Source organism: Dromaius novaehollandiae, chromosome 4 (genome assembly GCF_036370855.1).
Source record: "Dromaius novaehollandiae isolate bDroNov1 chromosome 4, bDroNov1.hap1, whole genome shotgun sequence".
In the NCBI taxonomy this organism is placed as follows: Eukaryota; Metazoa; Chordata; class Aves; order Casuariiformes; family Dromaiidae; genus Dromaius; species Dromaius novaehollandiae.
The window spans coordinates 20,297,545-20,324,249 of NC_088101.1; the positions used below are offsets into that span (position 1 = coordinate 20,297,545).

Sequence of the window (26,705 nt, forward strand, 5' to 3'; positions counted from 1 at the left end):
AAAACCACTCTGGTGGTGGTGTAATTTTATAGAGCTTATTGGAACAAATCGGTACCATGTGCAAAAAAGAATTTGCCTTTGCTTAAATATTTGTGAAGCGTTTTGAAGGTGCAAAATGCCCTGAGCAAAACCACCAGCTCAAAATGAAAGCCCAGAATTGTATTTCAGGAAGCTGGCATCCAAACGCTGGCTTTGTATCGCAGCCCAGACCCCACGATGTTTGTTTTCTGGTTCTGAGCTATAGCCACACCCTTGTAAGAAAAACCGATGAGGTTTAGCCTTGATTTAGGCTCAAATCAAAACCAGCGCTGTAATCTAATCAAAGCTGTTGGCCAATTTGTCTGTAATTGTACCGGATCTTGGAACAGCTTTGACATTAAACTGGTGGGAGGTTGTTATTAAAACAGTGTCCCTTCAGCAAGTCCCCAAAGATGTAGTTCATAGAAACAAAACAAAAATAATTGCCTTATTTCAGCATGTTGATGCAGAATACAGCCATAGGATCGCTGTTAGTAAGTGGCACTGGGAGGTTGTTAGATGGTGTATGGGTAATGTTCAAACTTGTCACTTTTTTCTTCTGACCGTGGTCTGGGACACCTCATGTCAGGCCTGCCAACATCTGCGGGCTGTTAATGGGAGCATGTGAGCCCGGAGAAAACATGCACACCTTGTACCTCTTTTGGAAAGCACTGTTCAGGGAGAGGCTTTGGGCTGGGGAAAGAAACACCAACTCTTAACGCCGCTGGCTTTAGATGTGGGCCCCGCTCCTGGAGAGGGATGGGTGGCCGCGCTGCTCCGGGGAGCAGAGCCGGAGAAGTGCGTTAAAGCGAAGCTCAGCCTTCTGGGCGCCCCCGGCCGCCAGGTGCCCTGTGCGGCGCGGGCCGCCCTCGGGCGCCCCTGCCGGCTGCGGGCGGCGCGGCGGCTCCCCGGCGGTGCCTGCTCCGCCCGGCGCGGAGGGAAGGAGGGCGGGCGGCAGGCGGAGGGGCTCGCCCCGCTCCCCAGCGGCCGCCGCTCCTCTCGCCGGGCTCGGGCTTGGCGGCGGGCGGCGCCTCCGCCAGCCCTGCTCTGCCGGGCGCCCCGCGGCCATGGAGCTCTGCCTGCGCCTGCTCCTGGCCGCCTGCCTCTGCCTCGGGGCGGCCGCCGCGTTTGACAGAAGGTAAGGGCCGGCAGCCGGGCGGCCAGCGGAGCTCGCTGCGGGCAACGCGGCGCCCTTCGCCGCCGCCGGGCGCCCAACCGCCGCGCGCGGCCGTTGGGGCCGTTAACGGCCGCCCGGGAGGGGAAGGGGGGCGCGGGCGGCGCCCCGCGGAGGCACCGCGCTGCCCCTTTCCGCAGCCAAGAAAGGTGCCGGTGCGCAGCGCCGGGCCCGGCTCCCTCCCTGCGCCTCGCGGCGGCGGTGACAGATAAACCTGGCGGGGGTGGGCGCGGGTCGGCGCTTCGCCGTGCAAACAGACTGCTCCGGTCTTTCACCCTTTGCTTATGAGAAGTAAGTGCCGCCGTCTGCACACAGTGTGTGTGTGTGGGGGGGGGGGGGGCGCGTTGTTCGCTAGTATAAATATGGTCTCGCATATGAAAAGTTCATTGCTGTAGCAGGATTGTATTCTTATAAAAATTAAAAACGACATGCTTCATGTGTTACAAACATGAAATTAGTTTGTCGATGCCCCGAGGCACTTGAAACAAAACGCGATGAAGATTGCAGCTCAAGTTTTAACATGAAGCGAGAGGAAGGTGAGCGCTCGCAGCGCGTGTGCCTGACGAGTAGTGCTGAGCCGCGTCAGGTGGAGGGAGCTGCTTTGGTGCAAGCTGGAGGGTGCTCCGTGTACGCCGCAAGAAAATGAATGGACTTTCAAAGGCAGTGGTTTAGTGTGCGCATAAATCAGCTGACACGATCCCTTCTCCAAAATCTCTGTCTAGAATTTGTTCGGATAGGGTGTTTATTTTACCTTGTTAAAAAACGTTAACAATTTTGTGGCGTTACTTTGTAACGTTTCAGACTGCAGTATCTGCTTTCTTTCGGGCAAGGGAAGAGTACAGCTCTCCTTTTGTATTGATAACCTGTCACGGTTATCACGGTTATGGGACGTTTTTGTTCTGATTTTCTTCCCTTAATGTTTCAGCTAGAAAATTTAGCCACATATCTTGAAATAAATGAGTGCTGAAACTTCATGATGGTGGTTTATTGCACATTATAAATTCTGTGTTTTAGACTTCTGAAATCCCTCAATGCTAACCTGAGAGTGGCAGTAGTGAGCACATTGCAAAGTATGTCAGTTATTTCAGGCTTTAAAAAGTCATTCTAATGATCTTTTTTCCTCTTCCCCTGTAGTTGTTTACATTGTCAGAGCTAAACACTGTATTAATGACAGAACTATTATATACTCAGCAGCTATTTTTTACCCAAAAAAGGGTATACATCTCCATGCCAGAGAGGTTTTTTCCTGTTTTTTTGTCTTTGTTTTTCTTAATGTAGAATAACTTTAGCTACTTTCAGAATGTTTCACCAGACTTCTTTGAATTGTCTTGTTCAGGTGGCCCAGACAAATAATCTCCTCTGCAGGACTGTGTCGGTTTGGAAGTAGAATCGACTGCTGCTGGGGCTGGGCCCGTTTGTCTTGGGGACAGTGCCAACGTGAGTATCGCTGCTGCTGGGGCTTCTAGGCACTCGGGAAAAGGCTTGCACACACCTAGTTCTGTCTTTCGTGTATTCACACACAGTCTTACATTGCAGGGCTTAGGCTTTTGCACATGTGAGTCTGACTTACTTAAAAGGATGTTGTCAGGTTAAAATTCCATGTGTTAGTAACAGTACTACAAATGATTGCAACTGAATAAGGTAAAATTTGGTTAAGGCAATGAGAATTTGTTAATTTGTTTTGTTTCCACTTTGTTTCATGGTCTGGTGTAATAGCCTGCCTGACGTAATGCTGCAGTGTGTAATGTTACAGGTGTTGCAGGGCAGGAATATTTACGTCTGAGAAGGAAACCCAAATTGTTGATATTTCATTTAAAAAGTCAATGGAAATATTTCAGTTGGTATTAAGCGCAAACATTCTTTCCGTAATCCCAGACTAAGGGTATAAATGAGCCTGAAAGCATCCTTTTATTGAGTCACACATCAAGAGAAACTTCTCTGAAATTCTCACATCTTTTTAGAAATTTTGATATAATTGCAGGATAATCAAATAGATAGGTCTTCATCATTAACTACATCTTCATTCTATGCTGGCAGCTAGCATTGTGTAGAAGATACAGTTGTTAGGAGCGTCATACCTCAGCCTCTTAAAATTACAGACTTTGTTCTTGGGAACCATTGCTCATGTGCTTAACAGTACATACATGAGTGATTTCCTGTAAGTTTTTTTTCAGGAATGAACCTATAATTACTGGTTCTCAGCATTTTGATTTAGATACAAGTGTCTGCAAGCTAGATTATTTTTTGCTAAACCATTTTTAAAGTAAAGCAGGTATTGAATACTGTTAGTTGCTTAGTCTGCAAAGCAGTGAATGTAGACAGGAGATAGCGATAGCATTGGAGATGCAACTTTAGACTCTAAGCAAAGGTTTTGTTCAAATCTGTAAACAGCAAGACTGGCTCCTTCTTTCCCAAGTTTGTTAAAAGCACACAATGTTCAATAGATATATAAAGTGACTGGTGTGTGTGTTTATGTATATACATATACACATATATGTAGCAATGTAAAATACTTCTAGAACAAAATATCCCCAGTACTGTTTTTAGATTGAGAGTTCTCAGGTTGGTATCTCTTAGCCCATACCATGAATCATTTTGATTTTAGGGCTGTTGTTTATAACAGAAACAGTCATTTCCCTGAGATGAATGTTTGTAGAGAAGGAAGGAGGATGTGAAGTATGTTGATTGAGGCTGTTCCAGGGGTGATAGAATCTACATCCACCTTTCATAACACAGTTTTGCTTGAAAATCCTTGAGCATTTAAATGTTTAAGACTACAAAGACTCTAACTGGCAAACATCACTAATTTGCACTGTAAAAAACATTTTTATTTTGTCCCTTTTCTTAGTCAAGTTGTCTCCTGTGTTATGAACGTAAGTTTTAGCTCAGTGATAACATTTAGACTGAAGTCAGCTGCAGTTATATCTGTCCTTTGATTTCTTGCTACTACCAAGTTTGATTTGGGTTTGCAGTTTGCCAGGTTTATAGTCTGGGGAGATAATAGCATAAAGCGAAATTAGCAGAAAATGCACAACTAAAAGTAGAAAACAAGATGAAAACAATAATAATCAAAAAGTAAAAACTTTTTTTTAGTCTTTGAATCTTGTCAGTGAAGCCATTTGGAGCGACTTAGCCACTTTTTTCACATTCCATGAGCATTGTTTTTTAAGACAAAAGCTAGGTAAATTCGCTTCTCCTTCCACTGCATTTAAGTCCATTTTTCACAGAGTTATTCTTCATTCACTTTTCCAAGCAATGCAGAGATGGATTTTATGTGATCATCTCTAGTATTTGGGACCAGAGTTTCAAAGCAGTGCAGTTCTTACTGCATTCTCAGTACATTTCTTTTTTCTTCAATTTTCCATACATCAGATGCTGAGAATTTCTGAGTATCTGATTTAGAAGATTCTTGGACATTTGAGTGAAGACCTTTTTAAAAATATAGCAGCTCATTCTGTTTTTGAAATTGAAGCCAAAGTGTTTTTAGAAAAATAAAGCAAGAAAATCTGCCCCAGTTGTGCGTGGTGAAAATTCCAGTGGTATCATATAGTGGGAGGTTACACTTAATGAGAGTGAATCTTTCTAGTGCTGGCATCCAAACGGCAAATCTGTAGTCAGCTCTCCACCTTGGGAATGTGGCCTTCAGTATGAAGGATTAACCTGGCACAGAAGGCAGCATTCCTGGCCTCAAAGGAGACCTTGAGTGTTTTACTGTGCAAAGGGATATCACTGAAAATTTTCTGAAAATCCAAGTACACAATTGTTTTTCCTGCTCTCTATGGCAAAAGACAAAGCTCTTAGTCCTGTCCCTGCAATGGATGGCACATATACAGGCCAGGCTTTCTTTACTAAATGGGTGTTTTCTTTGCCATTTCTGGAATAAGTTACATTTATGCAGTGAAAACAAGTATAGAGTCAAAACTAAAAATGAGTAGCGAGACCCAATTTACAAATTAGTCCAATAAGGAGCTGTAAATATTCAGGCAATAAGACCGTGCTGAGCTCTGTATTAGCAGACTTGAACTGCTATACTCAAATTAAGTTATTTAAACCATCTTTGCTATGTCTGTGAGTGCTCCAGCACTTTTGGACTCTCCTGTTTAGTCATGCATAATTTACTGTGAATGTACTGATCACCTCTGAGTTTAGCTTACTGAGAACAAATGCGAGGTGCTGTGAACCAGCAAGCAGCAAGAATGTAGGCTCAGATACAGGACAGAGTTGCCCCAGTTTACAGTTACTACATGTCTTCTGAACCATGATGAGCCATGGACAAGTGATTGCAAACACATGCAGACACATTTCCTGCTGTCCAGCTGACCTGTGCTAGCTGCTCTCCAAACACGCGTGGACAGGCCTCCAGCCCACAGCTATTGAGAAGGAAATGTGTTAGCTTAAACCAGCTCTATGGTTTAAGGTAAGGGTTTAACTGTGAAGGAGAATTAAGTGAGTACTTGCCAGCTCCAACAGGGTAGGAATGTCGCTCAGCTGACATGTGGTAACTCATTAAGCTATGGTTAACTCAGATCTCAGGGTTGTCCATCCATAATCTGTTGCAAATGGCAACTGGACGGGGTTAGCTAAACTTGCTTTTGTGAAGTGCAGAGTAATTAATTTTATGTCGCTTTGACTCAGTAACATAGGAGCGTATATACAGCATAACCATGCTTACTGCTGCTTAGTAAGTCAGCATAACTCAGCTGTCTTTCACTCCTATAAATGTGTAGGAAGAAGTTGAAATCAGACCTCCTCTTTAACTTACGCTTTTCTTTTGAAACATCATCTGTCTCCTGTTAATGAATTACAGCAGTCTAGACTTGTATATGTAAAGAGGTGTAAGTAGGTCTGATTTCTGAAGCCTTCAGTATCAGCTTTAACATTTCAGTATGCTCTCTGCTGTGTCATAAAATTGCCCTCCCGAATGCTCTTCTCCGTTTCAGAGAATACACTGAGAAGGTGTCCCTCCCACTGCAGTAATCCCAGCAATTTTGAAGCAGGTTGGATTTTTTAGTTCCTAACAGGTTATGAACACCAAAGTGAGATCCAAGTTTAGGCAGCTAAATCCGTTTTGAGAATGATATAAATATAGCCATATTTTCAAAAGTACTGAACAAATATAAGTGCAAATAAATACATTGGCATTTCTAAGTCATTGTAAACTGAAAATCTAGCCATTCTTATTTAGTGGCCTAATCTTGATTTAGAACAGTGGATAGATTCCATCACTAATATGACCAAGTAGCCTTCTCATGTTTTGGTCTGGTATATAAACTAGGTTTATTGGTGTGTAGAAAGGCTGATTTGGAAGCAGCAGAAATTTTGTTTAAGCAGCAGGTCTTAGTTCATGTGAAGTAACATCATCATCAGTAGAGCTGACTCTGCACACTGATGAACTCACAGGATTGGGGCTTTAAAGTTAGATGTTGCTAAACTTCTCAATTGAAATTAGTCCAAAAATCCCATGTTGTTGCCCTGTCTGTGGAATTTACTTGTGTCTTAATAACAGTAAGTGGGAGTAATCACCCAAAAGCCTGCTTCTGTGAAAAAAGCTACGCTAATAAAAGTGCCTGATGAGAGATTTGTAAAAATTAGGGCTATTGTTTTGGATTTTTATGCATTATTGCTGTGCACACAGCAAAATTATAGAGCAAATATCCACACTATGCTTTTGATTCATAAACTTCTTTTGCATTGTGAGGCGCTGCATCTGTGGTACTGGCAGTGTTTTCCTGACCCAGAACCCATTCCGTGCATTTTAGAGTATACAGATGGATAAGACAAAACTGAACTGGGACATGCATCATTTCATATATCTCACACAGGTGCACTTTTTCAGGCACTAGCAGAGAAACTTTGCCTTGGAAAGTTAATTCAACCTTTTTTCTGATGTGTTGTTTAGCAATAATATCTGAGGGAAGAGAATTCCCAGCAGAGGTAGGGCTGGAGCTCAGTTCTTTGTGCACTAGATGAGAAATGACAACTCCAGGGTATAAAATAGTTGTGTCTATTCGTGTATTGTAGTTCTAGTCTAGGGTACCACATGAGAGCACTTCCAGCTGAAGCCCATTTCATCCGCTTAAAGAAATGTCTGTGAGAATATTCTGTACGGATGACTGTCTCTCGAAGCCGTTCTCAAGGAAAGGATAATCCAGGCCTTGTCCACGTGTCTCTGCTGGGCCAGAGGTAGACCAAACCATGTGCAAGTCCGTGGAACCATTGCTGACTGACACCAGCTGATAAACTAGTGTACAGAAATCAACTGTGATGAATATATATGCACATATTGAGCTCTGCAAACTGGTTAGCCTGTCAGAAAACTAAAATACAGGATAAAAGATGCATTAATTTCATGCAGAGACATACATGTTCTGTGATGTTCTTTTATCTGTGTGAAAGTCGAAATTCTTCCTTTTACCTTCCAACAGGCTGTGCTAGGGGCTATTTGAAAAATACTGTTTCTTGCTTTGTGGACATATTTGCTCATATTCCATCTGGGTTCCTTGAATGTCATTCTTAGAACTAGTGGTCTATCTGCCTTTCTTCTAGCTAGCTTGCAAATATCTCTTCATGAACAAAATACACCTGCTTTGTACTTGGTTGCATGTCTGTTTGTAACTCATTTGTATGCTAGTTATTACACAGTCAAGCTACACTAAAGATGTAGCCTGCCTTTTGCTTTGAAATTTCAGCTGCAGTTTAACAGCCAGGAACTAAACTCATTTTATTATAGAAGAGTTGGTAGCAAGAGATATTACTTTAATGTAGATGTAAAAGGTTAAGCTACATTTTTTTAAAAGAAGGGCACTAAAAAACTGCATGAATTTTCATTCTGGATTACAGTTTGGACAACTCCTTTGCTAGAGGCAATGGCAGCAATAGTTCGTTTTGCTGCATTCATGCATACAAAATAGAAGGTTGGATCTGCAGCTTCTGCAAATTGACGTTGGTCTACTGTCAGAGTCTCTGTTGGCATGAGTCTGCATGACTGCTGAAGTCAGCAGAGGTCTGCCTATTTAAGCAGTCCGAGAGTTTGTCCAGTGGACAGAAAGTTAAATCAACAAGAGATGTTTAACAGGAATAAAATCCCACTGGATTTTATAGGTAGTGATGTTACTCAATTACTTCACTCATCTAAATGTTGAATTCTCTTTAAATGATAACAAAGTCTATCAGGTATATCTTGAGAAGGGATTATGAAGATGAGTGTGCACTTTTAGGGTGTCTGCATGTGGTAACTTAGTCTTGTTATTTCCCCATGCTGAGGTTTCTGAGTGTTCTACCTAAGAAACAAAACCAGAGTAGGTCAACGAAGTAGTGTCCCACCATCTTACAGTAAAATCGTGACAAATTAATTTTTAAAAGCATAGGGACAGAGCAATCAAGAAGTTATACAGTACAATAGCACGTTAGTAAAAGTATAAGTCAAATGATCACTTAACACTTTGTCTTCATGCATCAGTAAAAAATGTTAATCAAAGGCTGTCTGGTTAGGATTTAGGCTTAGCCAAACCTAGTAAAATGCATACTGTTTCCGGAGGTTCTTAGATGACCTGCAAGAGACAGGGGGAGCTTGTACAAGCTGACACCGCAGATGCAGGCATAACCAAATGCTTCGCTGGAAATTGTGCATGCTGCTGCCTTCTTACAACAGCTGTGAAGAAACTTGCACAGCCTATGCTGCTGCTGCTGTCCTCATGAGCTTAAAGACTGTATCTATGCTGTGTAATCTAATCACAGATATGCAGGGTGGTGGGGGGAGGGAAGGGATGGTTGTGCTCCCATTGATGCCTAGAAGGAGATTTTACATAACCAACAGTAATGTTGATGGGAGTTTACCCATATAAATCATCTCTCATACATCAATGGGAGAAGAGGGGTGTTGCTTGGGACTTCTATTCCTTACACATAACAATGCTTTAAATGGAAATGGCAATTCTGTATAGTCCAAGATGCACAAACCTTTAGCAAAATAAAACCGTGATTTTGTCAATAATGAACCATGAAAATGCTTCTGGGAGTTCGTCCCATTGGCAGAAGCCTCCTTAAGCTTGGTAATAGTTTTGCTAGTAAATTTGTGGTTGCAAGAATAGAGCCTGCGTGAATGCATTGTGTTGACAATGATATGCAGCATATCTGGCTGTTAAGAAATGACAAATACCTTTGTGCATTTTCATGTATTCTTCTAAGAAAAGACATTTTATACAGAATTGCAATACCACTTTAATATTGCCATGCAAGAAAGAAAATGAGGTTTTGCTATTTTTATTCAGTTACTTTTTTTCAGTTCTGAAGCTTAACAGTTTTAAAGCAGCTATGAAAATATGACTTTACTATGTTAAAGATACAGTATCCTTCCCATTCCCCCATTGTACTCCTCCAGTACATCTGGCACTTCATATGTAGGAGAACAGTTTTGCAGTCTAGTTTTTCCCATGAAAATCATACCAGTAACATGGTTTGACCATTTACAACTGTAGTATATTCATACTTGAAGTTTCTCTCAAAGCCCAGCAACAACATGGGGAGCCTGCCTCCAGCAGGCTTTTGGAACAGCCACTAAGGGACTTACCAGTTTAAATCAGTTTTAACTAGAATAAGTTGCAATCAAAGCAAACCCTTAAGTGTTGGTCACATAATACTTAAAATATGAAGAACTGCTGTTGCTGAAGTCCCAGTCTTTTATAATAAGGTTATGTAGCTTAACAGTCTGTGCTGCTAATGTTCACTTTATTGGCAAATAAATTGATTTAATATGAGCCCAAAACATAGATCTGTGTTTGCATCTTGTTTTACTTTCATAGTATATTTAGTTTCATATGCTAGTAAGAGCTGAAAAGGTCTCTAAGCATTAGTTTTAGTTTAGATGACATTCAAAATTTAAACATTATAAAAATGACCATTAAATTTATATGCCAACATCGTTACTGGTTGCAGATGTTCAGAAACTTAACAATGCATATCACTTTAATTCCTCTCAAATTAGCATCCAGATGCTAACCATTTATATTTCCTTTATAGAGATGCAGCATTAAAAATATATACATTTATTTAAGGGAAAGGATACTGTCTCTTTAAGAAAAGCTTTTCTGTTCTGTTGATGGAAACATTGAACTTAAACCATGAAACATGAGAATTTTTACAACTATGTACCCATATGAAACATGACAAAGTAGCTCCTTAGTTGATTGAATAAGAATAGCATCACGTCATTATATTTAATTACTCTTATGTATCAGAACATGTTTGTTAAATCTCATAAAGAAATACTGATGTAAGGTATTTCTATTTTAAAATGTGTACCAGAATTTTTTTTATTTCAGAAAAGCTCTGAATGTTGAATGTGTGTAAGTCTCCAGGAATGTAACAAGTTGATAAAAACCCCAGCCAAGTCCATCCTCCTTACAGGAAAAAAAAGCTGGAATTTCTTTTTTTGGATATTTGTTTTGCAGCTTTCTACGTCTTAAGGCAGAGAATAGCCAGCCTAAGGTGCCAGCCCAAAGGTTAGCTGAACATATTTCTTGAAATAATTTTGGCAAGATTATGGCTTGGAGTTATGGCCTCTAAGTCATAAGTTTACTTGAAAACTATGATACATGGCAAGAAGATGTTCTTTTTTTTTTAAATTATCTGGTTTGGGGAAGATGGGGGGGGGGGGAAGAAATTTACAGGGCTGTTCTATTCCATTCACCTATTTAATGAAAGATACATGCTTATCATCTAAAATCTTGCACTTTTCCCTTTTTCTTTTCCTTTTTTTTCCCCCTCAAGCCCCAAGAAATATTTTGCCTTCCTGCAAATCGTTTATGCTGCCAGCATCACATTTACACACTGACAGACTTAAGAGGCCTGATTTTGCTTTCAAGGTATTGAATCATGTGCAGTGGGAGATTCGTCTGGGATAGCTGAAGCACTTATTGCCCCTAGTTGTCTGCTTTGCACCTCTGCTGCAGGTTGTCATTCCAACAACAGGGAAGCTTTACAGCCCCTGACCTACGGCAGTGTATAATCTGGCATATTAAAGCGTGATGAAATCAACACCAGTTTCTGTTAGTATTCAGGGTTATAGTCTCGCATTGCTTAGGAATTGATACGTCTTGTTTAGTTATCCCTGTGCTGGGAACACTGGTCTTCAGAAGGGGAGCAAAGCAATCAGCTGTTCAGCTGTGCATTAAATTCAGTGTTGTCACTGTGATGCAGAATGTATTTCACTGAAGCCAGTGGGTATTGCATGTTATAAAGAAGATAGTGATATAGGGCCCAATTTCTGTTCTGCCACCACACCTAGTGACACTCATGCTAGCCTGCTTCTACCGGCTGGAATTCAATACACGCACAGAAAGATGCAGGTAGCAAACATGCATTTGAGATGATAAAGCTCCATTCTTTAAGTGATTATCATGAACCACTCAAAGTGCAAATATGAAGAGCTTGACAAAACATGAAATATTTCTTGCTTTTCCAGAGAAGAATTCCAATTCTGCATATTCATTGGATGAATTTGTCATTGATTTTTAAAAAGAGTGTTTAAGTGCATAAGCATTTGATTACCTTTCACTGACTTCATTAAGTCCTGTTGATTTCAGTGTTACCTGAGCTTATGTTTAAAGCTGTGCGTGCTTTAAAGAGTTGTTCTGTCTGAATAGCAAGGCATTCTTGAACCAGAATCTGGATTTGCATATGCAGTTTAGGAGCACATTTGGCAGCAATCATAGGCAAGCAAAGAATTCACTGCAATGAATAGCCCCCCCTGGTTGCAATTTATCATGTTAATGTGCTATTACCACATTCATATGTGCAAATTTAGTAACTGATTTACCCAGGCAAATGTGGTAGTTGTGCATGTAAAATTAGGAGCTGGTTATTTAATAGTGTTGTATATTTTAGGTAGAAGCTTATACATGCACTTTGACAACATTTGTTATCATGAATATTACAGATAAGTGCAAATCATTTCTGAAAAAAGACTCAGTCACTAGATACTACCATTTTATCTGATGATGTTATCAGTCTTCAGCTACAGAAGTTGGTCAAGTACATTTGTCTTTCAAAAATAAAGGAATGGTTTGCATGTCAAATTATCTGAGAATCAATACCCAGTTGCCCTAATCAGGCTTACTGAAGCCTACAGAGATGTTATGACTTCTGGTACACTTATTTAGGAAGCAAAGTTATTTTTTCACAAGTAATTCTGTAATGTGAATTATAGGTATGGCATGCTTTTACCACCTGCCGATTACTGTGTGGTAGGTTCAACTTTATGCATTATCTTGCATAGGTATGTGATTGACCAAAAAAGAAATATTTATCTTTTGAATATATGCAGCAATTTATTTTGCGAGGTAGCTAGTATCTTGGAGAATCTCTAGATAAAAATAATTGTGAATAAGGCAGATTTTTGTTTTACTGAGTGTGTCGTTATGACATATCGTTACTTAAATCTGTAGAATTGCCAAATATAGACAGAAATAGGCAGGTGTTTCAAAACCAAGCTGGCTTTGTGGAGAATAGGTGCAGAATTTGAGGTTATGGTTTGTTAGGCTGCAGGAGAAAGGGAGACTGCGGTGAAGGAGGCAGCATAAAAGACAGCTTGCTTCACCAACGAGCAAGTCTGGATAATAAAGTTGGCACTGCAGTGTAAAAGGATCCAGTAAAGGTTTGTGAAGCTGAATAATAAATATATAATAATCTCTGTACCGATGCATAAATTACCTCCTGCGTTTGGGCAAACAATTTTAAAGAGCTGTGATTTAAGGACGGAATAAATGAGTGGCTATATGTTACTTAGGAGGAGGGGATGGAAGCAAAGCCGTTTGGGTGGACAGTAAGCACAGTTTGCTTCAGATGCAGGTGTTCTTATGGATATTTTTAGACTTCAGAGAGGTGAAAATAGAAGTTCAAGGGCAGGCTGAACATCTGCAGTCTGCCATTTCGAGTCAGATTTGAGTGAGGGATGCAGAGAGAGCAACTAAAGACTTTGAGAGCAGCTTTTTTCAGTGAAACCCTCTTGTGGACATCATATAAGAAAGCAGGTAAGTGGAATAAGAAATAACTTTATTAAGAAGTAGAAATTGAGAGAAGAGACAAAACAGAGAAAAAGATGCAAGGTCTGGGTATGTCCTCAAAGAATTATGCTCGAGGCTAAATTCATCGAAGACATAGCTAGAAATGTTGAAGAACCAAGTAAGAATTATAATAATAGAGATACTCCACTAGAAAGCTGTGGAATTTCTGTTATTGGCCACAAATGAAAAAGAGCAGTTAGGTACACAGGCAGTGCAGCCATCTAGTTAGGACTACACCAGACAGTGCATGGTCATCAAGCAATAAATCATTAAGGTTAAAATTTTAGATGGGAATAGAGGTGACAACACATGGTAGTCACTGATGTCCTCAAAAGTTAGGCAGTTTAGCCCGTTGCAACTGAGAAAAACCTGAGGAGGACTTCCAGAGTAGTTCTGAGGGCAGTATGTACAGGGAGAAAATACCCATGAAACTGGGGGGAACCCAACCCATTTGTAGGCCCATAATGAATTGACTGAATGCATTTTTCATTTCTTAAATTTATGCAGCAGTTAACAATAATTCAGGATGATTTAGTCATGTTTAGGCAGCATCAGCTGTTAGTAGTGGCTGAATGGGTGGCTTTCAGCTTTTACACAAGCTTAACACAAGCTGACAGTGTGTGCATTTTACCACAACTTCTCTTTCTCCCACACTTGAAAATACCAAAACCCAAACCACTCTCTTTTTCATGTTTCAATTCCCTGTATTATTTTTACAGGAAATTTAATTTGTCCTGACATTTAAGTGAAACTTAAAATGTGGTATTTATCATCTTATTTGAGAGGAAAAGTGAGTTCTTGCCAATCTTTTAAAATAAGTACTGTTACATTTATGGCCAAATAAAAGGCTATAGGATACCTCCTTAAGTCTCATTGAAGTCAATGGAAATTAAGAGAGAGAGCAACTCTTCGCATCTGGCCCAGAATAACAATTTAAAATAAGCAGACAGGAATGAATGATCATGAGATCAGTGTTTATTTTCTGATATCTCTTGAATGAACTGGGCATCAAGTGAAATGGAAAGCTTAGCTGTAGTTTATTTTATGTCCTAGATAAGTAAGCAGCAGTTGACTAATTAGCAGGATAGCTGTGCTTAGAATTTCCTTCTATCTGTCTGTCTAAACCCACTTCACTGTACTATGAGATGCCAGTTTCAGTGCTTTCAGAAAGGAGTCCTGGGAGAAATCATAGTTTTTTGTTGACATTAATACAATAATAAATAAGCAGTCTTCTGTTTAGCGGCCAGCTAGTCTATAGAACAAGTGTACTTAGACATTCTTAACTTTTGTTTAAAAAAAATTAATCTTATAAAGTGTAGAAAGTTTGTTTCTTTTTGGCAACTTTCCCAGACTCTTGGCTTTTGAACTTCATTGTCTTAAGAGAATGTCATGAGTCTGTAAGAGTGTGACTTTCTCAGTCTGGTGTCACTCTCCAATATCTACATTTTTTTCTTGTCCAGTAAGGAAATGAGTGTCACATAGCAGTTTAAAGTTCATACATGGACTAGGCTTACTTCAGTCATTTTTAAACAGTCATCGGAAATTTGAGTTGATCTAAGGGAAATGATATTCCATTTGTTTCATTGTGGTTGGTTGTGGGGGAAATTTTTGTTGTCAGGATGCACAGCATATTACTTGGGAGACTTTTTTTTTTTAACTACTAATGAGTCTAATTGTAGTAAGAAGTGAACATACTCAGTGTATTCGTGTGTGAGCAGGAGTGTTTGGAACTTTGTAAGAAAAGAAGTTGAGTGGAAAATTAAAAGGAAAAACACACCAAAATCAACGTATGAAATTTAGCCCTCACCACACAGTCTAGAGACATGACCAACAACTGAAATAACTGCCTGCTATTAAAAGAAAGGCTGAAAGTCAGGCTCAAGTTTATTTTTATACCCAGATCTCATTGTTGACCTTACGCGCATGGAACCCTTCAGAAGTCAGGAGTGTATCTTTACTAGCACCTAGGTTCTGCCCCTCTTTCGGCTGTTGATTATCCACACAGCATGTGTTAGGTCACTCCTGGAGCTCCAGCATGAATCTACTAGTCCCTTTAGCAAGGAAAGCCAGCTAAGAAGAAAGGTGTATTTGCATCCTAGAGATGGCAGAATGCAAGCTAAGCCGCCTCTCTGGGGCTGGTAGAGGTGCAGTGGAAAAAGCAATTTAGATGGAGCCAGTGGAATCCAAGCCACGTGTGCAGAGTCGGCTGAATGTGGCCTATTTCTTAAAAATCCTGAGCACCATACAAATCTTCATTAAAATTAATGGGAAGACATACCCATTGCTCAGTGAGAGTGGCTTGGTTCCTGGTAGGAAGTGATATAAAATGTATTTGTAGTGTTAGCAGAATTACAGATGTTGTGAAGCTTACTGCTAAATGCTTCCCTTTTTTATGTATTAATTCCCAGTCATAACACTGTATTGAATTTCAGCTGTTATGTATAAATAAGATACAGAATATTTAAGTAGCTGAGATACACAGACTATATTCTAATAAACATTTTTTTTTCCCCAAGGACGGTGTTTGGCAGCAAACATGGATTTCCAAATACCCGTTTAATGTGCAAAATGACATTCTGTATTGCCTTTGACTTTATGGGCTGTGGTTTGCTAGAAAACTTTCACAGAAAGTTTATAAATCATAATAGCAGGGATTCTTAAGCAGTAGACTTTTGAGGCACTGAAATTGCCTTCGCTTGAGACTTTTGAAAACAGGCAAAAGACACATCTGTCATGCAATTTAAGTGCACTTAATTATTTCTTGGGACTTGAGAGGCAGTCTAAAATTAAGACCTACCTTTCTCCTGTCCATTACCTGTATGCCATACAAGACACCAAATGACTGCAGCTGTACTGTGGGGCTAAGCTGATTGAGATGTATTGCACTAGATCATTTCTTGAGGATCCCTGAGTTCCTATTGTTGGATGTAATAACATAGCCTACATTCCCTGTTTTTTATCTGTAGACAGTTCTATATCATTTGTTTTAAACTGTTTATTTCCTGATGCTAATATATAATTTTTGTTATAGGACAGTATCTGACCTACTTGGTTGACTGACAGAATTAGAGCAAGCTTGCAGATAAACACATCGCATTCCTAATGACAAAGTTATTTGAATTTCTGAATTAGTTGAAAAATTTCCATTACTAAATTGTATAAGCTTTTTTATCTTCAAGTCTTAGATCTCTTTTCTCCATCTGAGCTGCTCCTAATTTACACTCAACATCAGTGGGGGGGGGCAAGAGTCTTTACTGTCAGCTAACCTAAGTTGCCACGGATCCAGTTATGGAACTGTAACACTTCACACTAGCTGGTCCCATGGTGCTTTGTGGGTTTTTTTAAAGTTGTTATTGTTATCTAGCTGCGTCCTGCTTCTCGATATGGATTCTCATTAAAACACAGCTGAAATTTCATGGAAACTTTCACAAATGTATTTGTAGTCATTTTTGTTTCTACTGTGATTTAGATCACATCTTTTTCTTTCTCCCCTATTCAAAGTCATGAAGTTGGTTCAATCGTCTTTATTTTGCCATCCTCAGTCCCAAATTGGAGTTGGGCCTATGAAGTTAAGAGTCACAGTGTATAATGAGGTCTTATGTAACAAAGATCTTTTTTTCTGTTTGTGACCATAGTGATTAAAAAGGGGAAGTAATCATTTTCAAGTAGAAGTTTTCCATGGAGCATCAGTTGCTTTTCAGTCGAATCTGTCCAAGCATTGCTCAAGGTCATGCTTTTTGAAACATTCTTTTTAGTAGTCTAAGCAGCCCCTTCCCCTAACTATTTAAGTGAAAGAAGTTTCTGTGATTCCAAATACTCTTTCTTTGTTTCTGGGCTGTGTTTATAGGGAAAACATCTTGTGTTAACCAAAAAACAACTGTGTTGCCTTTTAAAATATCTCTTAAGAAAGTTTTAGGAGAGAGACTGCACCAACTTGTGAGGAAAAGCCATCAAGAGCAGTGCCATGCGTTAAAAACAAGGTCTCGTATTCTCAGGGAGCATCGCTGGCCATTTATGTACAATGTATACAATGTATGTACATGTACATACAGAAAGATGTGCTGATAGTAGAGGGCAAACTCAGTTCTAAAACTTAAATAGCGCAAACCCTTTCTGTGCTATAGTTCCCTCTGTGGATGTAATTGTGGGAATTGCCAATTCTGGATTCTTTGAATCTTATGGAAAAGGTTTTAGAACATCAGAGATGCATTTGCATATTTCTTTCACAACCAAAAGAAAAACTAATCTCTTGTTTGGATTTTAATTTTGTTTACTTCAACTGTGTAGAACAGCTTGGGCTAGAATGCAGGCTACATTTGTGAGTGCCTTCTGACAGATTTCTGTTAAATTAGATTCTTAATACATCCAATTTTTTGATATAGACTTCTGTCAGATTAATTAAAATTATATCCAAATGATACCATTATTTTACAAAATGAACTCACAGCAAGGATAAATAATAAATCTTAACTGTAGGGTATTCAAGTTATGCCACCTTCTGGTGTCTCTCTAATTTGTGTCTGTCTTGCTTAAACAGTAAGCTCACCAGCATTTTACATCTGCATTTTGTCATATATCATGATAAACATCATTTTGGAGCATAGTAAATATTTCATTTTTTTGGTAGGTTAAAACAATATGTTTAGTAATAGGAAGACACTATAATAAAAGTATTTGGCAATGTCTGTTTAAAATTGTTTCAGCTGTGAAATGTTTTCCAGAGTTGTGCAGGATTCTTAGCACTCTGAAAATATTCCTATTGGATAATAGTAGGTCAGTAGGAATAAATTCTTGAACTTACGTTTCTTCAAAAGCAATGTTTGTTTTATTATTAAAGTTCTGGACTTGGAATTATGTTTTTTCAAAAGCAATTTTTTTATTATTGAAGTTTTAAAAGCCTGTTTTATGCATTTTATTTGTGTTTAAAGTAAGAGAAAGAGAGGCACCAAAAATGGCTTCCTAACTATTATTTCTTGGAGTTCTGTATTTATGCTCCAATTGGGGAATTAGAAATTACTCGGCAAGTTTGATTCTGGAAGCAGAATAGAACATCACATTCTTCAGCTATATTTGTATAGCAGTTTTGATGATGTATACTTGAAATGTTCTGAATAGAAGTGACATAGATGCATGCAGTGATAAAGTAGTGTATTGCAGTGTTGCTTTTGCTTTTACCCACTCCTTTTTTCCACCAAAAGAAAACATAAATGTCATTCCCATGCCAGAATCCCAACACCTGAAAAGGGATTAGAGTCAGCCAAAACATTTCTTAATGGGGGGTAAAAAATGTCATTGTCCGAAGAAGTCATAGAGGAAATCTGTGAATAGTAGGAACTGTGTTGCTGCTTATCAGTGATTGAACTATGGCTTTGTACATATGTTAACTATGGCATTGATGTACACATTTCCTATGGAGCTAGAGCATATTCCAGGTATATCAAACTTGATGTGAATCATAGTACATATATACATAGAGTTACAGAAGGCCTGATATCCGCTTGCTGGTCAGGTGCTAAAAGCATTTATTATCCCAGAGACAGCGCAGTGTACTATTATACAGAAATAGAATACTAATGGATGGCTCATCCTTTCCATGTATATTGGGGTGGTGACTATCTTTCAAAGTGTACCTGTGGCTTGAACAGTGGGTATTTGAAACATGTAATGGTGCTTAAGGGAGGAACATAAATGGTACTATGTGTTAGGTTGTTGTCATTTGTTTGAAAGTAATGTGCCATCAGCCATGATGGGAACAGAAGAGTAATGAGTGGTTTTTTTTTTTTTTTTTTTTTTTTCCATTTGCAGCTATATGCCAGCCAGGATGCAAACATGGTGAATGTATTGGACCAAACAAGTGTAAGTGCCATCCAGGATACACTGGAAAAACCTGCAACCAAGGTAAATTCAAGAAAGAGAACTCCTTCATGAAATCACAGAAGTATTTTGGAACTTGAAAAAAAAGTGCTAATTGTATCTTGCCTAGGAACTTTAATTTTCATACATTGCTAATTCTTCACAAGTGTGTAGTATTCATCACAAGGTTGTGTATGTTGCCTGCAGTCATAGATAATGAACTCAAATACCAGGTCTTTTCCTGCTGCAGCTATTCTGATACTGAGATTTACATTTGTAGGGAGAATGACATCTCCAGGAGAATGATACAGGGAAAACATTTACTTTCATTCAGAAGAAGTCAGTGGGATTAATGTGAAGTATGTATTTACACGCTTTCCTGAATTTGGATTAAATAATTTAAATCTTGTGGTTAGGATTGCTATTTCGTAGCAGAGTAACAATTCTCAGGTTTGGGTAGTGGAGTAGTATATGCTTAATTAGAAACAATTTCATTCCTGCATTTTTCTTTCTGTGTTTCTAATGCTGAATGAGTTAGCTAGCAAAAACTTGTAACATGCAATTAAAAGTTGGAAAGATGAAGCGTTCTCTTAATAAATTATCATAGGTAGTTTTCCTTTTTTTTTTTTTTTTTGCCCAAATTTGACCTCCAAAATGTGTAGTGATATAAAGAACATATATAGTATAAAACAGTATTATAATACAGAACTTATTAGCTTTTGATGCCTAAGACATGTTCACTTATAGAGATGTCTCATTAAGGCTGTTTTCTTTTCCAGTTGTCGCAGCATACATGTTCGTAAATGTTTTCTGAGTATGCTGAGGAAGTATGGTAGACAAATCAGCCAAAGTTAGGGCTAAGCTGCTGTCCAGAAATGTATTCTCTGATGCTTCCTAACCTCCTTTTGACACATTCATTTTGAAGTGAATTATTTTCTTTAAAATATATAAATATTTATTCTCAGATTTACTAATCTGTCCCAAACTGATATAGAAATAAATGTTGTGCTTTTCAGTTTGGTTTTAAGTCTCACTTACTCTGTCATCTCTCAAATTATCCTTTCTCCTTCTCCCTTCACTCTGGGCTGACATGGATAGGATGTTATGACTTTCGTATTCTACACCTGTTTTGGTCAGTCTGGAACTTTTCTAGAATATAGTGCAGTGAACTAATGGTTATTATGTATATATGTAAGTTTTATATATAAATATATTACTTTAATAATGTCAAATATATGCTGTGCAAATTGCTGGAGGCTGCGGTGTTTTGAACTAAACAATTCACTTTCCAAGAAGTGCTAAAGAAGGAAAACAAACATGGTAGAAAATGATTAAAGGCAGCCTTTTAGGCAGTATTGACCAAATGTTCTTGCGTGGTATCAGGGACAAGGTTCCCATGGCAGATGTGCATGAGGTGCCTACTGGCTGTCGTGGCCAAAATGTACATCAGTTTAGGTGACTACAGCTATGTCTATGCTACCTTATATGCTGAGACCTTAGAGCTGTTCCTGGGGTCAGGGTGTGCACCCCTGCCGTGTGCTAATGCCACATGAGGATGAGACCTGAATGTTCATAGTTCATGTGCAGCCCTACTTTTGCTGGAAGGAAATCCAAATGTATGGCTGGGAAGAGAGCCACAGCACGGTCCAGCCACTCCTGATCTGGAGTACTGGGTGCATTAGATCTGTAGGGCATCCCATGAAGCACAGTTACCATACAGGATAAACACAGCCTATATTATATCTTGATATGTAGCAGCTGTCCTGTTCAGTCCTTGGGAGATCTTTCTTGCTTCTGTTCTAGAATAATCATTAGTAATAACAAAAAGTAGTGGTGCTGGCAGAAGAGATACTGGAGTCCCCTTGCAGAGATGGAAGTCTTTCTGGGCTGTGTGAATGGTACTGGGCTGTAAAGTATGCTCAGATTTGCGGTGAAAGGCATTCTTTGAGTACAAGTGCTGATAAATAGGCTTTACATCTCATCTGCTCATGGACCTTACGGATCAAACCATATTCCACAGATCAAGCCAAGACAGCAATCCAGCCTCACAGCTGAACTGTCGAACTTCAACTGTGTGATGATGCCTGAATGTTAGTCCTTTTCCAGGGGCACTGTGGTGGCAGTGGCAATCTAGACCTTGCTTTAGGTCACTCACAGAAAGTAGGATTAGCTGATACTGTCTCTTACTGTACTACTAGCAGCAGCAACTAAATTGCAGTGGCTTTGCACAGGAGGTAACCACATGCTCTCCCAAATGCATTCAAATCTCACTAGTGATGTAGTGTCTCCCTTCTAGCTTTTTGAGCCCAAGTTTACAGCTGTAGCCAGTAAAATAAAATAAAATTGCTGAGCATTCTGAAAGAAAATACCCTTTGCCAGCTCTCTAATTCATAGTGGTCATAATGGAACTTACAGTTCTTTCAAAATGTATTCATCAGAAAATTGATACTTGCTCTTCAATAAAATCTGTGTTCACTGGCAAATACGAATAGTTGAGAACTTAGAGTTTTTGCTAGTTGTCTGAAGTGTATGCGGATTGCTTTCTGTGGCTGGGAAAGGTTGACTTCACATAAAAGAATATATCACATCTCTCTTATAAGTTGTTATCTGCTTGTTCCAGGAACATCTTGTGAAAGTTTACCTCTTTCTCTTTTTGTAAGGCAGTTCTTGTCAGCACCTGATTTTTTTCTTTTTTGATGATAAAGTAATGTGTATTAGAAAGATTTGGTCATTTTGTTTTTATTATGCCTTCTTCCCATCCTGTGAAGATGAGCAACTGTACGCAAGTCTACCTGGCCACAACAGTGAACCACTTCTTTTGCGGCCCCTGAATCTTCACGCTACAACTGCACCTTCAAGGGGTGAGACGGTCCTTTATTTCAGGTGGCTGCACAGCTTGAGACAAAAATGCAAAGTCTTGCAAAGAGGTTGGAGGCTAGTGGCTGCAATGTGAAAGCTGAGCCTGCAGAGTCATTGGCATGCAGAGCAAATAACTGATTGTATTTCCTTGATACTGTGTGCTTGTATTCTGGAAAGGCTTGACACTCCACAAAAGTTACTGTTGTACCTTTGCTACTGTTTCTTTGCTCTTCTTTCAGGACTTGCACTGCTTTTTACTTATTTCTAAGTTCCTTTCTAAACTGAAAGCAATGGAAATTGCTTATCAGGTCAGATAAAGACAAAACTGTAATTCACACAAAGCTGAAAGTTGAAGAAAATGAGGATTGTTAACTTCTGAATCTGGCAGCTGTTCATTTATCAGACCTAAGTACTGTAAAGAAAATTCATAGGGTGATACACATCTGCTCCGGAGCAAATTTAATGTGGTTGTGTGATGATACTCTCTGAGAATGAAAGCTGATCTACTTTGTATAGCGCAGGTGGTAAGAGCTTAATTTTTAACTTGGTTTCTGGTCACTGGCTTTCTATTACCTCAGTCTGAGCAAATTTGGTATTGAATATTTGACCTCTGTGTTGCTTGATCCAAGTTAGTAGGCAGAAAAGTAGGCTGGAGTCTTCGGTGGAAGCTAAGGCAAACAGCACGGTGTACAACATCAACCTAGGAAGAACGCCCACTGTTGTTAGGTGCACACAGACATCAGGCATTACCCAAGATCTCATGTGATGCCACGCAGCAGTCAATGAAGTCACATCTGGATTTGCCAGCCTAGCGCTGTTGTCCTTTCCTTGCATTCACATTTTCTTTGCTGTTCTTTTAAAATAAAACACTTGTGCTTGGCAGCCTGCGCTTATGTTACAGCCCTGCTTTCCTTAGTGCCTAAAGCTTTCAGCCTGCTTTTGTATACAGTACTGTCTTGCGTTATTTTGAAGTTAAGAATGCTCATTTTATACTGCCTGTATAATTGCAGGCAACATTTGAGTTGAAGTGATTGAGCAGTGAGATTATCAGTTTCAGAATAACGAATGGACATTTGTTAAATTCTTAATAGTGCTGTGCTTTATCGTTGAAATTGCAGTGCAAGATTTTAAGTCACTAGAAGGAATGATGATACTCTATTACAAAGAAAAAGGATGTAAAACTGTTGTTTTCATTACCCTTTGAATTCATACTCTTTAGCTTTCTTTTTTTAGAGGAGACTTCCGCTGTTTTCTTTTTTACTCTTGATGTATAGACATTTATACTGAGATCTCTTTATAGATGTTGTTTGAAATACGCAATTGATATCTTTGGGTGAGTAACCTGACCTTTTTTAAGCCAGCATATGTTCAAGAAGTATGTTGCTATAGCTGACTTGTTAACTGCTAACATTAGCTTGAACCTGTTCTTGAAAAACCAGGCGTTACTTAAAGAACCAAAACCACCCGTCTGAAGCAGATAGAGTATATTAATAGCCAGACTGTTTCAGTGCTCCCCTAGTCCATGTGCAGTACCTCCGGACCCTTCTGAGGGAAGCACACTGTTACAGATTATGGGAGCGTGGAGGCAGATAAAGCGAGCTGTCAGCATATTTATGCAGGGCTTTATGAAGAACCAGTAAGACTTGCCAGTAATCACACAATATGCCTCCTAGGAAACGGAGCGTTGCTTGCTGTGTGGTTTCTGAGTATGTGCCTGTCTGTGCTGATGGAAATGAGAACCAGAAAAGCTGCATTTGGGAGGAAATAAAATAAGATGGGCTGCTCTGTGTGCTTGAACATATCTAACCTTTTTGGAGGCTGGCTTTGCTTTTAAGCAGCCAAGGTATTGCTAATCCTTGTTTTCCTAAACAGTAGCATTCATTCTGACTCCGTAAGGTTAAAAACATCCTTCTCTTAATAGCTAATGTCAAGGCAAAAATGAAAACGCATGACACATGAGCTATAGGTTTAAATGGAGCTGTGCTAATAGCCTGTTTCTGATGCCTTGTGACCTTAGCTTTCTGTTATGTCAATCCAGAGAAGAAAATTGACTGCTGAAAGACACAGGCATTTTACTCACAGCATGTTTTTTAAGATTTGAATCAGAGGAGTCAAAAACTGATGTGACAGTATTTATTCACAGGCAGAAATAGAATAAAGTGAATACAAGAGAAGTAACTAAACATAGTCAAAACTAACTCCAAAACTAAGTGATTACAATGTTTCAAGATGAAATTTAAATTCCAAATACTAGGAATTTGGAGATTTGTGTGTGTGACTTTCTAAAACCAATGTTCTCTCTGACTTCCTCCTTATAGTGAATGCAACTTTTCTCTCTTTCCATTTCAACATAGACTGTTGTTAAGGTTGCTACCTGTAGTGCATAAAGTAGTCAATGAATTACTGACATGATTCTAACTGGAGGTACACTTGTCTTTCTCTTTTAGTGTCTTATCTCTAACCTTTCACATCTAGTCCGTAAAAAGGATGCATCTCCCTCTCAGCGGGTATATAGCAGGTATTGTGTTCATGTGCCTACTAAATGCTAGGAGCCAAGGCTTACCTTTCTAGGATGTTGGTTAGGGAGTTATGGCTCTTTGAAAAGTTCCTGGAAGTAACACTCACTCTTTTACTGTAACAAAACCCCCGATAGCGTTGTGCAGTATTAGAAACGAGGGTTAGTAGTTTAGTTGTAAAACTACCTGCTGACAGGATTTGTGAATAGATTTATTATTTTCAACTTTATTATTGTCATCTTTACTGCATAACTACAGCAAATGACTATGTTCAGTAACAGATTATTCTGGTTTACCCAGATAAAATCAACGTGCGTTCTTGGAAGTGAATTCTGAAGGAATTCTTGAGTCAATCTTTAATTCTTGTTAGAAGCCTTGTCTACTAATGTGAACATTGTGGGCTGAGTATTTTAAGTGATGAATTCTGTATGTATTAAATTGTAAATCTGAAATATTAGCCTTCATGGGTAGTCCTTGGCAAATGTCACTGATGGCAGGTACTTTTTGAAGTATTGTCTAACTGGTAGGAGCACATTGTTTCCACTAGACTGTTTTCAGTGGGTCAGCATCAGCTTTCCTGCCTTCCTCTTCCACTAATTTTGAAGCGTGGTCTTTGACAGCGTTTGCAGCAGTGGTGTGTGCTTTGCCTCTCCTACTCTAGTGTTCTGGTTGATCCTGGCCATAGGGTTGATGTGGATAGTGGCAGGATGTGAGCAGTCTGAGCTTATGTGTTCCCTAACAAAACTTCTACTAGTACATAAGTTAAAGCTAATATTGTTGTTTCTGAAAGGGATATCTTTGATGCAGATAGAAGAAAATACTCCACTTGGCAGGAGGACTAAATAGGACTTCATGCAGGATATTCTGGATACTTGCTGATGAGCTGGACAGTATATAAAAAGCGAATTGCCATATTTTTCCTTCTTTCTTCAGGAACTCTAACTGCTAGCATTTTCACAAATACTTTGTATATTTTCTTCTCCCACTCCCTTCCCTTGTACCCTTCTTTTCAGATCTAAATGAGTGTGGACTAAAGCCCCGGCCGTGCAAACATCGATGCATGAATACCTACGGCAGCTACAAGTGCTACTGTCTGAATGGCTACATGCTCATGCCAGATGGAACGTGCTCTAGTACGTCAAGGCTTGTTGCTTTCTTTTTTCAAACCTCCTCTTCAGTATCCCTGTGTTACTGCTCGGGGTTCCCTGGGAAACTTGTATGAAATGAAGATGAGTCCCAAAGTAAAAGTAAATCGTGCTGGAAATCAGGCAATTGCACAAAATGAGCTGCTTTGTTCTAATGAAACGAGGCTAAACAAAACAAGAGCAAATATTTTGATTTTATTAGTTTTATTACTAGCTTCCCCAGAAACATTCTCCAGTGCTGTAAATCACTGTTAATTGGCCTTCAGGGACAAGGGCTTGCAGTTTTCAGAGCAGCAAGACACCTGCAGTTCTGCAGTGCTATGTCTGTATAAATCTAAAGTCATTAAAGCTGCAGATGTTGGTTGTTTGACTGGTATAAAACTGTACTGTGATCTTTCTGGAGATCAGGTTCCTTCTCTCTCCCGTAAAAGTGGATATTTTGAGTGTCTGGACAGAGAGAAGGGGAGAGAAATGACCTTTATTAAAGGTGCTATTTTAAAATGGCAGTACTGCCCTGGAGGGTTTATAGCACATACTGGGATTTATTTTCCTCATGGAGATTGCATTTCATAACACAACTTGCTATAATTGTATTTCTTTTTTTTTTTTTTCTCTTATAAATGCAATTCATGGAAAGAAAAAATTTACTGCATGTGGGCTTGCCATTCAAAGGCCTGAATGGACACCTATTAAATTCAACAAGCATTTTCCCACTGTTCTTTATTACAATTGAACTATGTCTTAATTCTCCAAAAATCTTGGTGATTTTCTGGTATGGGTCAGGGTCCTCATCTAAGCATGTGCAATTATTTTTCCATAGGTGCCCTTACATGTTCCATGGCAAACTGTCAGTATGGCTGTGATGTGCTGAAAGGGGAAATACGCTGCCGCTGCCCTTCTCCAGGATTGCAGCTAGGGCCTGATGGGAGGACCTGCATAGGTAGGTGATAAGATGCAGATTTTTTTTTCCCCCTCCAAAAATGTTTTCATCCATACACTGAACACAGTTCAAGAGAGTTTATCAGGTGCATTTAAAATGCATAGTACATACAGTGTAAAAACTTTATTGGAATGAGGT

At 39.3% G+C, this 26,705-nt stretch overlaps 1 protein-coding gene across 4 annotated transcripts in view; it reads left to right on the forward strand.

Moving 5' to 3' along the window:
• The first annotated feature begins 928 nt into the window (after positions 1-928).
• Positions 929-26,705, forward strand: part of NPNT (nephronectin) — a 53,870-nt gene continuing 28,093 nt past the window's right edge. Inside the window, exons 1-6 of one of the 4 annotated variants that reach the window (XM_064510555.1) lie at positions 929-1,156; positions 2,529-2,629; positions 10,642-10,692; positions 19,060-19,152; positions 25,496-25,615; positions 26,448-26,567. In XM_064510555.1, the coding sequence (XP_064366625.1) occupies positions 1,086-1,156; positions 2,529-2,629; positions 10,642-10,692; positions 19,060-19,152; positions 25,496-25,615; positions 26,448-26,567 (556 nt within the window). In that variant the 5' untranslated portion in view covers positions 929-1,085. Of the gene's footprint in view, positions 1,157-2,528; positions 2,630-10,641; positions 10,693-19,059; positions 19,153-19,397; positions 19,467-25,495; positions 25,616-26,447; positions 26,568-26,705 lie in introns of those variants that run through there. The other 3 variants (XM_064510557.1, XM_064510556.1, XM_064510558.1) reach the window with 3 other exon arrangements.